This window comes from Sinohyriopsis cumingii, chromosome 1 (genome assembly GCF_028554795.1).
Source record: "Sinohyriopsis cumingii isolate HCF-2022 chromosome 1, ASM2855479v2, whole genome shotgun sequence".
Taxonomy (NCBI): domain Eukaryota; kingdom Metazoa; phylum Mollusca; class Bivalvia; order Unionida; family Unionidae; genus Sinohyriopsis; species Sinohyriopsis cumingii.
Genome location: NC_142961.1, coordinates 121,920,232 through 121,936,886, shown reverse-complemented (window position 1 = coordinate 121,936,886; position 16,655 = coordinate 121,920,232). Strand labels below are relative to the sequence as shown.

The following is a 16,655-nucleotide window of genomic DNA, read 5'->3' as shown; positions in this document are numbered from 1 at the left end:
TTTAAAATAGATGGATTTTATTGATATATAATCAGTATAAAAATCTTCAAGTAACAATTTCAACATCATTTTTAATAACAAGTGTTGCAATACATGTTCATGGTAAACAAGATTTTATGTACATTTACTGATACAGTTTACTTAATTCTAAACTGTCCATCTAACATATAATTTACTGTCAAAGTGCTTTGTTAAGGACTATACCTTCTTTTTTAACAGTGGAAAAAAATAAGTAAACTGTAAACTCCTAGTGTAATGGCAATTATTTCTAAAATGCTGGTACAATCTTATCTAAAGTACATTATGCCCAAAGACACGTATATATATATATATATATATATATATATATATATATATATATATATATATATATATATATGCACTTTATTATAAACTTGCACACACATCAAAAATATGACCACAAATATTATAAACATTCTAAATTTGTTTACTGTCTAGAACAGGTGAATTTTTATTTAAATTAAGACCTCACAATATTACATTATAAACACAACTAATACATTAGACTTGCATATTTAATATACACATAAATTTCACGGAAAATTTGCACATCACAAATTTGCTTACTGCCCCCACAAGTAAAGATTTATGAAATTAACATCTCCAATGGTTACACTACAAAATCATCTATAGCAAACACATCTATAAGATACATATAAACTTCACAACAAACTCACTCTTCAGTACAAATGATCACAAACATATTACAAATACTTAACTTAATGGCTTTGACACAAAACGTTATACCTGGTAATGATGACAACATGTGTAACATATATAAAACACTTAAGAAAGTCAACATCTGTACACATTACATCACTTCCTGGACACCATTAAATTTTTTTATATGATCAACAGTTTGATCATGCAGATGCTTCACATAAGAAATAGGTACAATTTAAAGGATCTGGGGTGTTGCTACAAAGTTAGTCTGGTTTCCTGACTAATTTTACTAATTCTAAGTTGACACCCAGATCCAAATTAAACATATATGAACCAAATATAGATTTTTTGGAAATGATAATTTTTCCACAGATTTTGCTAGTATGCTTAAGTCTGTATTTAAAGAGTAATTTTCGTAAGAGTTACTGCAAAATCGTACGAGTTGGCAGGTCTGGACTAATAACATGTCTGAGATTCATACAAATATTTACTAAAATGATTCAAAACCTGTACAAATAGTTCAATCAATTATGGTTTATCTTTCTTGAAAGTCTGACCAGGAAAGATACGAGAACTGGTGACGTGAAGCAAACATGATCATTCAATTAAATATAGACGAATTATTAGTGTAAACATGACTATACTTAATAAAATCAGTTTTCTGTCACCATTTTCTAAAATAATGACTCAGGAGAAAATGTATGACTCTTTATCTATGTGTTATTTAAAAGACACATCAGACTCTTCTACCTTTATTGTGTTTCCTGATTTTTATTTCATACCAAAAAATTTTGTTGAACACGAGTTGCTGTTTGAAAACAACAGAATAGAAACTGTGTTTAGCAACTTCAGACTCCAAATTAGATAAGCCTTGCCCCAGGAGAAAGCGTAAGCAGACTATTATAGCCAAACCTGTCATTCATATATAATCATGGAGAAATCTTGCTCCCGTATCTTATAAATAAAATTCACTAGTTTACTGTTTATTTTAGCACTGTCATTTTGATACAGTCATTCCATTTGTGCCTCAGTATTCAATATGCTTAAAGAAACAGGACTGAAGTTACTGCCACACTCATTCTATTCCTACCTGCAATGCACTCGAAACATTTAGAACTTTTTTTAAACAGTATTATTCAATTCTTTCTTACATTCTTTATCCAGTCTGAGTGTTAATTTACCTTGCACACATGATTCAATTATTTTGAGTGGCAACATTGTGGTTTTGGAAAAAAGTTAAACAAGACCATGAGATATCTATATAAACTGGCATTTTAACTGCTTAGGTGCTGTTCAATTAAAACATACATGGTAACCAGGGAAGGCGCTTTTAAAGTGGAGTACTCACTAATAGATGCAATTTCGAATTTTCTTGTCATTTTAATATGAACTTTGTGAAAATGAACTACCCTGGCCAATATTTAAAAAAAAACCTGCCTTCGCTGGGTATCATGTATGTTTAAATGGAACAGCCCGTAGCAAGCCTTCTATAGCTAAGAAACTAAATTTTTCTCTGGTTCCCATGTTGGCGTATCAAAATTTTTCCATTTGATAAGTACTTCTTTTCTTCTGCCCCTTTTCCTTCGCTGCAAAATCTGCTGAACCTCATAGATTTTAGCTACAATAAACAAAATAATGTGTGCATTCAGTAAATAATTGAGTAGACTTAGTAATTGTCAGAGCACAGATATGGGATGTTATTGGTTTAGTAATATTCATAGATATACTCCAATGGATTCCTATAATTACATATATCAAAATCCATTTAGCACACCTGCAGATTTATGAAAGTTATTGCGACTGTCATACATAAATAACACAAAAGTTGTGGATGTAAAAATTATTTTAAGTTGCTCATATTTTGTGTAATAATTTATGCCACTTCTTTACTGAGGTCAATCAATCAGTTACACAGCTAATCACATCTAAAGGCAGATGGTTTTGTGTTGTATGCATGTGAACAGGACACATGTGCATTAAATGAAGAGTCTAATGGCTAAGATTGCACATATTGTGCAAGAACTCAACAGGCTGTTGCATGGGCAGTGTGTTGTGAGCTTAACACAAGCTATTCTGATAATCCATGTGGAAAACACTGAATGAAGTAATGAATCAATTTTATTGGACAAAGAAATTTATATAATCTTACACGACGAGGGCTCGACTGACACTTCATTGGATTCTGGGAATTCGCTGGATCCAACAGCACCCAACAAAATGTCAACAACATCTGAAATTCAAATTTGTGCCTGTGTTACTTCAAGGTTAATATTCATTTATAAATTCACTTATACCAAGTCCTAGTGAAAGCTTGATTTCAAAATTGCCACACTATGTTTTGTAAACATAGTTCTCTGTTTTAATTGCAATATAAATTATGAGGGTTCAAATACTACTGCATAATTACCATAAAAAGGACAGAGAAACAGTCATACAAAAAGATGTATACTATCTAAGAAGAAAAAATTGCATACATTTTAAAGACGAAAAATGTTAGGCAAGATAAACTTTTAGGAGATGAAGCTGATTACAAATGTTATGGTTAGAGCTTATCAGTGCTGTTACCAAAAAGATGGCTAACAATACATGGTTGCTATTAAAAGTTAAATGAATACAGTGATATGTCAACATTTAACATGCGCTTCTGGGACACATACCAAGTATCAACACAAATCCTGATACTCTAAAGGTTCAACATATTGGCTTTTGGTTTTAAAACATACTCTGTAACGATATCTTATTCCAAAAATAGGAACTATAGAAGCCATTAATACCTTTACTTAATGATGGAATCATGGCTTCATTGTCTGACTGTTGAACTGTTTCAGTAGTCCCACCTGTAATTTTTAAAGTATGTATCAACTAGTTAGCAGAGGGTCAGTCCTGTAACTGTTCAAATAAGCATGTAATATTCAACAAAATGAGTTACAACATGTAATGGATACTATAGCAAGTAATACATCCATACATTATTTTGTAGTAGCATACACATGCCATGGCATTACTCCTGTGTGAAGAAGCTTAAGCATAAACTGTATCTCTTTATCTACAGGCTTTGAAAAAATTAGACTAAATATCACATTTAAAGACCCAATAAAATAATTACATTTGCATTTAATGAATGTTACTGCATAATAAACACACTGGTTTCTGATTTTAAAACATAGTCTGTATTGATATATTGCTGCAGAAACACAAGTCATTAATAAATTTACTTTGTGAAGGAATAATGGCTTCATTTTCCAACTGTTCAGGACCAGCTGTTTCAGTTTCAGTTTCAGATGGCCTACCTGCAATTTTAAAGGTATGTATCACAGTTAGCAGACTGACTTGTAATTGTTCCAAAAATCACTTAATATTTAAATAAATTAGTTATGACGCGTCAAAGCAGAAATTAATGTTTGAATATTAAGACTGCCAAAATGGAATAGACATTATAATGAGGAACACATCCATATATTATTTTGAGGCAACATACATAATACATGGCATTACTCCTGTGTGTAAAGGTTATGTCAAATTTTATGTGTTTATCAACAGGCTGAGACAAAAAGGGACAAAATATCACATTTAAAGACCCCAATAAAAGCATTGCATTTACTGAATGTTACGTCATAATAAATGCTTTAAGTTTTAAAGGTAACAAAACAGTGGAGTCCACACTTACTTTTCTCACTGCTCCTGTCCAGCTGTTGCAACTTAAGTCTGAATGTATGTGGTGCATTACGTACAGATGCAAGACAGTGACTTATACATGCTTATGAAGTTTGCAAGAAGAAAAAAATCACAAGCTCATAATGAAGCATTTGTCCATACAATAAACTTGTTACTGATAAGCATGCAAAAATGTTTAAAATAAATACAATCCATTAAAAATATTAGTGTAATCACATATACATACCTTCATTTCCAAGTGCGGAAGCATTGCTTGGTTGACTATGGAGAAAAATGCAAACTATAGATATACCTTGGTCTTTTGATATATATATATATATATATATATATATATATATAATATTGTGGTATACAACTTGTCAAATATTAACATAACCATTTTAAGAACTCTAGCATTACATCATCTACTTTAAAAAGCCATTAATATTACACAAACTGTACTTCAGTCAAAACATATCTGCTTAAATGCATCAAATTTTCTGTTTTAAGCTCGAACAATTAAGTTCTTAATTGTAATATGCAGAAGCACTTCTAAGTGCAACATTTTCTTCCATGTGTTAAAATTTGATCTAGAATGAAGAAAGTAAGATCAGACACCTTAATACAATGATCTCAATATCTTTGACACTCATAATGCTCTTTAGCGTCTTCAATCCCATGCAACTAGGATCCCTGTAATGATAAAAAAAAAAAGTTTCAAGTTGACATTTGTTTATATACTTCTACTATGAAATGAAATATAAAAAATTCTAACAAACATCAAATCATAGGTACAGGTATCACTACAACAGTGATAGTATATAAATTAAGATCTGTATTAAAAGAAAAACATTAGCATTGAGCAAATTAATGTTAACTGGACAGAAATTTAAAAAGAAACATTAGCTATGTTTTAAACAAGTTGTCATTTTTTGCAGTTTTAAAGAAGTTGCAGATACAAGTTGACATGAAAGAAGAAAAATGTGGACACAAGGATTATATTTTAGTATTGCTTACAAAATAGTGTGAGGGCCCAGAATGGCCGAGTGGTCTAGCGCTCTCCGTTACAGATTGCTGCCATCTCACCTCTGTTTGCGTGGATTCAAGTCTCGGATTCGGCCAATGTCGGCATGTGAGAAAGCTTGCAAGTAGTTTCTCGAGGACCGGTGGTTCTTTCTGGGGATTTCCCGGATTCTTCCTCCACCATTAATACTGGCCGCCATGTATGGTGTTAAACCCTACAACAACAAATAGTACTCTCTGCTCCAAATTCTCTGATGTGCTTATAATGATGTCTTGTGCATTATGTTATGTGTACAAAAAAATGAGCAAAGACCCCTTCTGGGTAAACCAGTAGCTTTAATGAGTTCCTGATTAAGTAAAGGTAGAATGATCCAGTGGCCTAAGTGGTTAGAGTGTCAACATTGGATGCAGGAAGTTGCAGGTTCAACACCTCCCCCCCCCCCCGAGTCATACCAAAGATTTATAAAAATGGTAATAACAGCTGCTTCATTAGGCACACAGCAGTAACAGGTTAGTGTTAGGACTAGTCAGTCTGGTGTCAAGATAATGTGACTGGGTGAGACATCATGCGACATCATGCTACATGTCTGTGGCATGATACCACTCCGCAGACATCACAGCGATATAGCTTAATTTTTTTAAAAGCTAGGTTAAAAATCTAAACAAAGACACACACACACACACATGTAATGGTCAATGATTCTTGTACCTGAACTTAACACCACTGGGTAGGTTTTTAACTTCCAATCTGTATTTTCCCTCTTTAATTGACATGTAGGGCACATGATGCTTTCCGGTTGCTTTTTCTGTAGGGAGAATACAAAATAATGAAGAACAAATTCATGGCAAACACAAAGACTGAGATACTGACTGCAGTCAGTAGAGTTTATTAAACTAGTACTAGTGGAAGATAAACAAAATGCAGCATATGGACTAAAGCAATAGGTAATGATATGAATTCACATTTGGGATAGCAGAAGTAACTGACAAATCCAGTGCATGTATATTAAGAAATATAAAAAATTACATTTATGGACAGTTATATTTTCCAAATAATTTTTCTATTTTTATGGGTTTGATTTATATTTTAAAGTATTGATGTACATATGCAGGATACATGGTAAAAATGTCAAATTCTGTCTTTCAGATGGACTGGCATTACATAATAAATTTCATTTTGAGAAATACAACTTTCTCACAACTCTATTTTCAAGCATCATATCTACATATCTAGGCTAATGGTTATCTTAGTGATTTAGTGAGTCACCTTTCATTTAAAATCTGTAATAAGTCTGAAATCAACTGGGTTATTGCAACAAATTGACAGGTGCATTTTGAATATGTATATTTTGAAATGTTCAATATGTGTACATGAATGTCACTTAAGTAAATGAGTCTGCTAAATGCCTTAAAAAGAATTAACCTTACCCCAACAGTCATTGAATGTTTTTCTCACCAAACTGACTGCTTTTCTGTGGTCTTGATCTGCTTCACTGTGTAACTTACTTTCAGACGCTGTAACAGTGAGTAATGATTTAATTGCAAGTGCAATTTTCAAGTGATCATTTTTTAAAAGATTAAAAAACTAAAAACAACGGACAATTTAATTTAGTCCTTACACTGGTCAGGGGTTCCATGGAACACCTATTATGTTATGGCATGGTGTTTATCATACATTGGTGGAAAATGACACATCTCCATAGTCTACATCCAACTGTGTCATGCTGACGAAGGCTTCGGGGCAAGTTTAAATAGCTAATGGCAACAATGTCATGGGAAAACTCATCCCTATACCTCCCCTCAGACTTCACAAGAAAAATGATGCTAATGAGATAATAGTAAAATCTTGGTGCGCATAAATTAATGTTACACATGTATATGCCAACCATTAAAAACATAATGATGCTTCCTACTGAGTTTGCTATAATAAAAACAAACTCACCCTGATGCCACTCTGAAGAAAGTAGCCATGGGCCCTGTTACTCCCAAACACACCAGTGCAGCCATCAGTGTCCACAAAGAGCCCACCAACATGAATCTCCAGACTGCCCAGAATATCACACTAAAGATTTAAAACAAAAATCCCTTGTAATATAGACAACTGTTCCTTTCTTCTGTTTGCATTTATATTTGTGATAATTATACTTGAGCCATTAGTCACCTGCAGTACTGAATAACTTTGATACTAACTTTTTGAAGTACATATCAAGTTCTTTAAGAATTAATTAAAACTTGTTCATATTTTTACATAGCAATTAAACATGAGCAGCTGACACAAAATTTGATTCAGAGAAGATAGAAATATATTTTTCTAACAGGTGATATAGACCAGACAATAAACAAAGTTCTTACTACCAAAAAACAAACAACACAGCAGCAGCACTTTAATATCTATAAATGAAGTGGACATTAGCAGACAAATTCATGCAGTATTATTTTTAATATTTTGGCATCAGTTGAATAGAAATCCTCCATTTAGTAAATAGTTGCAACGGGAGGTTGTGGCAAATTAATTCAGAGTTACAAATTAGATAAGGGTCCCAGGGCAAACTAACTGGAGAACTTGACCATTGCAAATATGATCTTGCACTGAACTTGATATTACAAGTAAAATAACAGAAGATCACAAAATATGGGATATTTTAAACAAATTCGTCTTTTCCCCCCTAGATATGAGCAGACTGATCGCAACGACTACACCAACAATATGTTTACGATATATGAATACTCACAAATGATGGAGCAACACTTATTTAACATTTCCTTAAAAATTATCTTGTCAACTTGAAATGGTGACATGCATCAAAATATTTGAGAAGCCGACTATGGAGACTAAACACACTTATTTTATCCAATTAATTGTTCGCCAAACAATAAGTATATATCAGACTTATGTAATTATCAGGTAAACATGCAAATGCCACTTGTGTGTGCTACATTATCGTTACATTACCTATGAAACTTTTAATGAAATCATCTTGGTTTATCGTTAGAGGTAAGTGCTGTACTTTTTCAAACACATCTGTCAAAGAAATCACGCAAGTTATATCATAAATAATTAATGCCTACTCACTTTAAAATTGACAATATTCCCGAACAAGGTATTATTTATTGAATTGGGGATTGGGTGCTGGAAAATGGGGTAAAATTAAATTAATAAGATTAAGTGGGTGATAAAATTATTTCTTTCATTCTCACAGACTGGCTTATCAATTTCAGATGATACTTCTTCAGCTTTGTCCTATCTGCAGTTTGTACAACATTGTTTCTACAAGAAACGGCCTCCTCCTGATACTTTTGCTTCTCCTCTTCTTTCATGTTTTTCCATTCTGTTGACCATTGACAAAATGTCCTGCCTGAAGATGAATAGTCTGAAAATTGAGGATAACCTTGATATATACTGATATGAAAATGAATGTGCAGATATATCTTTTAAAAATAGTTACAACTGAAAGGAAATTATGAAATAAAAAAATGATGTCGCTAGTTTCATTCTCTGAGAAGAATCTGCAGATAGCACTTGGAATAAACATTTGTTTTTAATGTTAACTGAGCTAACATCCTAAGCAGATAAAATAAATCAGGAACATGATAAAAATATTAATGTTTTTAAAATTTCAGTTTGAAACTAAGGCCTTTTTGATGAAAAACATGCAATGTTATCTTAACAATTTTAGGTTAAAGGATGGACAGCCATTAACCTACAAGCTAATCAACAGGACCTAACTGACATGAAAATATATTTCAAAATTGTTAACAAGTTTTAAGAATGGTGTAAGCTGCAATTACAAAGTCTGAAAGATTTAGATTTTATTCGTTACCTGATAAGAAGGCACTAATTTAACTAAACCTAAAGAAACTGGATACAATATATATAAAAAATATTAAATGTTCTAAAATTGAACATGTACACTGTATAAACTTATTAGTGACAAAAGTAAAATATTAATACTTACATAATATTACAGCACCAGTGTATGTGTGGGGTGGGTGGGTGGATTTAACTGTACATCAGCTATATAGTACCAACCTTAAGAATCTTAGAAGGCATCAGATGTGTTGTGATGTGATTTGGATTTTTAACGTAGCTTTAACAATTTTTCAATCATATCGCTACGATGTCTGCAATGTGGCAGTTTATAGTGATGTCTAGCACTGGGGCATCATGCCGCAGACATGTAGCATGATGTCCCAACACTAACCTCTTAATGCTGAGCACCAAGCAAGACAGCTGTTAGTACCATTTTTTTGTAAGTCTTTGGTATGACTCGGCTAGGATCGAACCCACGACCTCCCGCATCCGAGGTGGATGCTCTAACCACTAGGCCACCGGAGCGGTGGAAAGGCATCAGAAAGCAAAGATATAAGATCACATAAAACCTGATCATTCTTGAAAGCTTTCTTGGATGCCAAAAAATAGCTAAAATTTGAAGAAAAAAACTTCATGGGGTGTGTGTGTGTGGATTACAATGTGTTAAGACAGGCAGGCATGATAAAAAAAATTTGTTGCCTTCATCACCTGTTAGTGTGCAACTTTCGGAGAGCAAGTGTCTGCAGGTAATGAAAAGCCATTTTAAACACGATGAAAGCATAAACTAAGCAGTTTCTTTCATGCATACCTCATGAGCAACTAGCAGTGATATGCATATACAAAGTAGTAAAGATACTACTGGACAGTAGTGCCATCACCATGTTATCAGAACTCTGCCAATTTAATGCTGTACTATATACATATAAGTGATATGTCTACATAACAGGCATACAACACCATCACCTTGATTTAATAAATGCTTTGATATACAAAGTAAGCAAGACTACAGCATATTCAATGTATATTTACCCACATTTGTTGTACTTTTACCACTGTAAAGAATGATAATTACCAAAATTAGTTAAATATATAATGAGAATACTGAATGTACAATGTAATATCTCTTTACATAATATCTGTGTGATAGATCAAACATCACTCTATAAAGTACCTGGAAATGCAAGGAAGGTAAAATATATTTAAAAACTGAAAGGGGTGAAACCTGAAGCTGTCTGGAAATTATGTTTATTGTCTAAGGGCAGAGATGATTATGGAAGTTGCACTGAAATATTAATGATCTTTAAGAACAAGAAAAATGTGCGAGAGGCGATCGAAAGGATTGAATGCTCTGTATTCATCAAATTTTATTACTGAGGGAGAGAAAATCCATTAATGCATTTTTGGATGAGAAGTTGAATTTTTATATATTTGAACAATTTCCTCATTATCAACTGATTCTGAACAGACCCCCAAAACCGTAAAAAAACATGTCTTTTAACTAGTACATTTTTTACTCACTATTGACATTTTCCTTAAGTACCTTTTTGAGGTTTTTGCACATGAATACATATTTACGTTCCTTTACAACCGAATGGGGCCCTGGGTGTCAAAGTGGACTGAAGTGATCACCAGTACTGATCGCTGCCGTCACAACTCTGTGTGAGTTAATGTCTCGGCTAATGCTGTTATGTGAGAAAGGTGTCAGTAGCTTACTGAGGGTCGGTGGTTCTTGCTGGGATTTTCCAAGGTTCTTCCTCCACTATTTATACAGGCTACAGTTTATAGTCTATCTTAAGCTGATAAATGGCTTTAAAGCCCAAAACAACAATGAAACCAAACACTATTTGATACCAACAAATATATTACTATATGTAAGTATGAGATACATGATGAAATATAAATATCTGACAATAGTTAATAGCAACATACATCAATGTATAAATATTTATTCATAATTAAAGGAATAGATTGTAGATGCAAATACATTCAAACACTCAATTTAACATTGCAATGTGTGCAAAATTGGTGTACTACTCACCAAGACTTTTTCCTTTACAAAATATGTTGTATGCAGTCGGACCTTTCATCGTTGGGTTTTTTGGAGTACTCAGAGTTTGGGCAACATTGGATAAACGTTTAAGCCTGGCTCGTTTGTTCCCGATCCAATCCTAGAATTCCAAAAACACAAGTTTTAGTATCTTCTCACTGTTAATTATAATATAGAATGTGTGCAAGATGAAAATATCATTCACACTAATGCCATTGTGATTTAATTGAAATATCTTTAATAATTTGGAACCTGAAAAAGAATGATTATACACAAACAGATAGACTTACAGACAAATCAAATTATGCCTCTCTAAATGGTTTTGAGACTGAAAATATATGAAGAAATACACAAATTTAGCATATGCACATACCACTAAATAAAAATGGACCAATTCTTAAATGATTGTGCACATCTAACTTTTCCAAACACATCATCTCTCATAAAGGAAAAAAAAAAAGACCCAACTGTATGTTTAGCAAGTTCTTATGTGTACATAAACGAAACAGACTAAAAAAAATGGATACATGCACAGAGGCGACATATCCACATTGGCTTCATAAAGTATATGGAAAGTGATCTGAAAAGGATAAAAGGCTGATGTTTATCAAGTCTGAATCTGAGCTACAGCAAAAAGTTATTTTCTTAATTAAAAAAAATAAGAAAAATACATCACTTATCAATAATAGAATCTGGATATAAATTTAAATGATTTATGACTTTACTACCTTCACTTGCTGCTCTGTAAGAGCAAGATTGTCAGCAAGAGGGCTGACACTGCCCTTGTCTCTGGTGTTGTAGAGACCACTGTCCCAGGAAGACTCAAGGCCCTTTAACTGACCTTCTGTAAAAACAGTCCTTGGTCTCTTGTCATTCTGTTCAAAAAGAGAGGAACAAATCTGTACATGCTGGCAGAAATATAAAATGTTGCAATAAAATGGTAGTGACAAAACATAACATAGGTGTTGGCAATCTGTAGCTGTTAATGCTATTTAAAATTAAAATAATAAAAATAAAAATAAAAGCTGGAGTATACTGGGACTGGCAGTAAATCTAGGTTCAGCTTTGGCACATGAGCAATACAAAAATAATCATAATACCCAATAACTGATCAATTATTGTTTTCATTTTAATAAATATTTTTTAAGAAGTTTAATTTTAGGTCAAACCTCATTTAGAGAAAAATACTGAGACACTGCCATGCTGATTTAAGTCAAGTGAATCTTACTTCATGAAACATTCTCTCCATACTTGCACACATAATGCTGTGTTTTTCAAACAGTGGATAAGGATAAGCTAGTGTGACATCACATTTTCCATCTATACATAAACATATATTTTCTTGTGGTCATAATTTACTATTTTTCAATTCATTTTCAAAACGTTTCTGCCTTAAACCATTACTGTAACATTAACTATATATATATATTCAGAAATTATTGGGCAGAAAATGAACCCAAAAATCTGTAGTCCAGAAAAACCTAACTTTAAAATCATATAAATAAACACATTATTTAAAAAGTGGAAATATTTATCAAAGAGCAATACTGCTTGTTAATCCATGTATCTGATTTTGCAAGCAGTTGTCCCATGCCTACTTTATTGTCTGCTATCCAGCTTGTCACGTTACCACCTGAACGGGATTCTTAAGAAATTATCTGGTGTACAACCTGTTTCTAAATTCTTTAGCATTCTTTCCCATAAACGAGACATTGTAAACACATTACATACAATTCATTTGTTGTTTCTATTCAATACAATAGCTTATTTTACCGATTTGTTTTTAAAATATCAGTTTAGTTTGCTTAATATGTCTTGCAATTTAGTGGCATTATGTAGAATTTTGTAAAACCAGCTATAAACCTTAACCAATTACTTGACTGAAATGCTGACAGAAATGGTCCAAAGTTCCATTTCCATAGTCTGATATATAAACATTACATCTTTTCAAAGCTATGCACAGAACAGCCAACATATCGTGAGTCATGAAAACACGGGTGGTATCCTGATGACAGAAACCTTAAGTGTGCATAAAAGTCTGACATCAGTGTTTGTATTATTTAAACGTGCATTGTACACAATGAGTCCATGTGGAGTAGGAGATTGCCCTACATGTAATACCTCGATACTAATATTTATGTTGTGTGCGTCAGGGTCTTACAGCCTAACTAACGACAGTGTAGCATGTTTTGATGTAGACTAACATTGTAACAAAAGTCAAATTTTTGGGAATATCTCACACAAGTGACAACTAAAATAATATCACTTTTCTACAAAGTAAAGTAAAATGTTTATGTCAGACTTTACTTACTCTGTTTTTTCTCTAATATATTCAAATTCTCACAAAAGAAATGGACATGCTTTCAAGTTTTGTTGGTCTATATGTAAGCTGGCTGGAAAGCAATGAAAGCTGGGAATGCCGAAACCAGGTTATGTTGAAATATTATTCTTTAAGGAAACAAATAAAAATATATAGGACTATTGACACTTTAAGCAAAATTTCATTTTGTTCAAGAAATATATCCCCCACATGAACCTACTTTAGCATACATCAACTACCATCGCATTTCAAGAAATTCAAATGTATGTCAACAGAACATGAAAATACGACCATTTGTAAGTGTCAGAGTTTGATTCCACCAGAATGAAAACAGTACAGTGAGTATATTAATTATATATCAATTTGTGGAAGAGTGTTGAAATGAACTACCAAGTGTGTGAGATATTCCTGAAACTTTAACTACGCATTCTGATGTCAACAGACATCGGAACACGCAATACAAGCCCGTTATTTGGGAAGTAAGACAATAGCACTAAAACAAAAGTTACACATGCTGTCTTACATTGTAGGACTAGATTATAGTCCTACATGTAAGACCTGATGCTGATATTAACATATTGGGTGTCAGGGTCTTACAACCTAACTAATAGTGCTGTGTAGTGTGTTTTGATGTCGACTAACATCGTAACGAAAGTTAAATTTTCAGGAATATCTCACACAACTGGCAACTAAAATGACACCGCTTTTCTACAAAGTAAGGTAATAATGTTTTAGTCAGACTTTACTTACTCTGATGTATTTTCTCTAATAAATTCAAATTCTCACAAAAGAAATGGACATGTTTTCAAGTTTCGTTGGCCTACGTTTCAGTTGACTGGAAAGCGACTAAAGCCGGGAATGCCGAAATAAAGTGGAAATATTATTGTTTTTAACAAAACGAATACAAATATAATATTCCTATTGCAACTGTAAAGCAATGTTTCGTTTCATTCAAGAAACATATCAGCCACATGAACCTACTTAAACATACTTCGGCATACCTCGACTAGCGTAGCATTGCAACAAATTCAAATGTATGTCAACGGAACATGAAAAGGCGACCATTTGCTAGTGTCATATTTTCATTCTGCCAAGATAAAGACAGCACAGTAAGTATATTAATTACACATAAATTAGTGGAAGAGTGTCAATATATGCTGCCAGATGTGTGAGTACTTCCTGAAACTTTAGACTAATCATTCTGATGTCAATTACATAGGAACACACTATACAAGGCCTTTATTTGGATAGTAAGACATAGCACCTAAACAAAATCAACATGTGCTATGTCTTACATGTAGGACTATAGTCTGATAATACAAACCCGTTTGTTTGTACCCCCTACCGATTTAAATAATGGAAACCTTTAATGTGATAAAAAGTGCAAGGAGCTTAGTCAGTTCATTCATTGATTTATATTTTCTAACCTGACTTAGAGTGGCCCTAACACCGGTCATCTTATGCGCGTTTCGTGCTTAACGAAGTTTTCAGTGTAATAGACGGACATGCTCGGATCCATTTGCAGTTTCTCGACAAGTCCATTTTCAGCAAAGGGGTGCAACACAACAAAAGATGTACATACATGCTTCCGATATTTACAATGTCGAATCAAGCAAAGAAAAATAGTGACAACTACAAATTTGCTCTTCATGTGGATTTAACAAGCGGTTTAATTTCTATGTTCATATATGCAGAAAGATATAATTCCAAACTCTCAGCGTTATATAATTTACGCAATTATTCAGCAGTTGCCGAACAGGATGAACTACGTCATGATGTTGTCTGATCGAAATAAACTAGCCTATAGTGTCACACTATGGCGCCGTGTTAGTATGGAAAGTCCGTTAAACATGAAATGGTGCAGGGGATGCCAGCATTATTGCCATACTGGTCAGTCAGGTTAGAAATTATAAATCAATGATTCAATTGACTTAGTTCTGTGCACTTTTTATCACATTAAACTTTCTCGTTTTTTAAATCGGTAGGGGGGTACAAACAAACGGGGATGTAGTCAGACTTTAGACTAGAGTAGGAGATAAACCCAAAAATAGTTATCAGCTTTTTTCCCGACTTTACTGGTGGTTACCCAGTAATGTCAGAAAAAAGGAGAACTAACTGCTAGTCCAGGGTTGGAAGATGTCACCCACCTACCCTTATAAAACAAGATCTACATTTTCTTTCCGTACCTATAGCTACATAAGCAACAAACGAAAATTAAATACATGAACACAAAATAACGGACTAACATATCACACAACATTGATAAATTTACCATTGTTTGATTCTAAATATGGAAAACTTGTATAACTGTCCTATTACTTCCGTCGTTTGACTACGCACCACCCGTTGCTTAATAGTCAACGTATTTAAAGATATATGTATATAAACTATAGAGATAAACAAATGGCGGCTAACTAGAGGATCAATCGGAATACTTAGTGGCTTTTCATCAGAAATGGTTTTGTTTACCGATTATTGACGGAAAGACCCGAACGTGTTCCGAAGGCTCAGGACGTTTTAATAGCCAATTAAATCGGGGGGGGGGGGGGGGGGGGGGTAGAAGAAGTGGCACGTTTGTGATTTTTATTTTGTTTTTCAGGCCATAAGAGATTAAAGCCAAATCAAAATAATTCCACATGAAAGAAGTAAATAAATCTAACCAGTGGGATTTTTTGTAGTATAAAGTTTACCTGGAAGATTTTGATTAAGCTGTTTGTATTAATTCGTGTTACAAATGATAGCTTTGGCACTCGACCAACACTCTCCCTACTTACCATTTACTGTGTTAATTTCCAACAGTAGTTGGCTATTTTTTATATATATATTCTGCTCTGACAAGGCAGTTTACACAAACAATAAGTGGCTTATGCATGATTAAACTTCGCTGTTATTATAAGAAATTACCCCTTAACCATATCTATTTTTATATATTTACATCTGCAACAGCCGCAAATAAACGCGTACACTAAGTTTATTTAAATCAAAGAGTTATGCTTTCGCACTCTTTGAAAGGTAATCACAAAGCCAGTCAATCCTTTTTCATTAGATTTCAAGGAAATGTGAACCAAATTAAAATTTAGTTTATGTTTGAATTTAAAAACCCAAATCTCAAAATG

The 16,655-nt window shown here is 33.2% G+C and overlaps 1 protein-coding gene across 3 annotated transcripts; it reads right to left on the bottom strand.

Moving 5' to 3' along the window:
- LOC149807769 (uncharacterized) lies at positions 1-10,189 on the bottom strand. Of its 3 annotated transcripts, XM_089970360.1 has the most exons (10): positions 8,560-10,186; positions 7,304-7,423; positions 6,790-6,876; positions 6,071-6,167; positions 4,957-5,031; positions 4,586-4,620; positions 3,900-3,974; positions 3,459-3,521; positions 2,834-2,914; positions 1-2,302 (listed from the first exon to the last, which is right to left on the bottom strand). In XM_089970360.1, the coding sequence occupies exons 4-10, from the start codon at positions 6,133-6,135 to the stop codon at positions 2,178-2,180; spliced, it is 519 nt and encodes a 172-aa protein (XP_089826486.1). In that variant the 5' UTR covers positions 6,136-6,167; positions 6,790-6,876; positions 7,304-7,423; positions 8,560-10,186; the 3' UTR covers positions 1-2,177. The 3 variants fall into 3 exon arrangements, with proteins under 3 accessions (XP_089826486.1, XP_089826477.1, XP_089826494.1); XM_089970351.1 differs by having other exon boundaries at positions 7,304-10,186; XM_089970368.1 differs by lacking the exon at positions 3,459-3,521 and having other exon boundaries at positions 7,304-10,189.
- Between the last annotated feature and the right edge of the window lie 6,466 nt (positions 10,190-16,655).

Bases quoted from the DNA above. Each gene is read 5' to 3' on its own strand.
- LOC149807769 (XM_089970351.1), bottom strand. From the start codon at position 6,135: ATGTCAATTAAAGAGGGAAAATACAGATTGGAAGTTAAAAACCTACCC. The intron at 3,975-4,585 runs GTATGTATATGT...TTAAAATTGCAG, and splicing joins TTCCGCACTTGGAAATGAAG to GTAGGCCATCTGAAACTGAA. The intron at 3,522-3,899 runs GTAAATTTATTA...TAAAAATTACAG, and splicing joins AGCCATTATTCCTTCACAAA to GTGGGACTACTGAAACAGTT.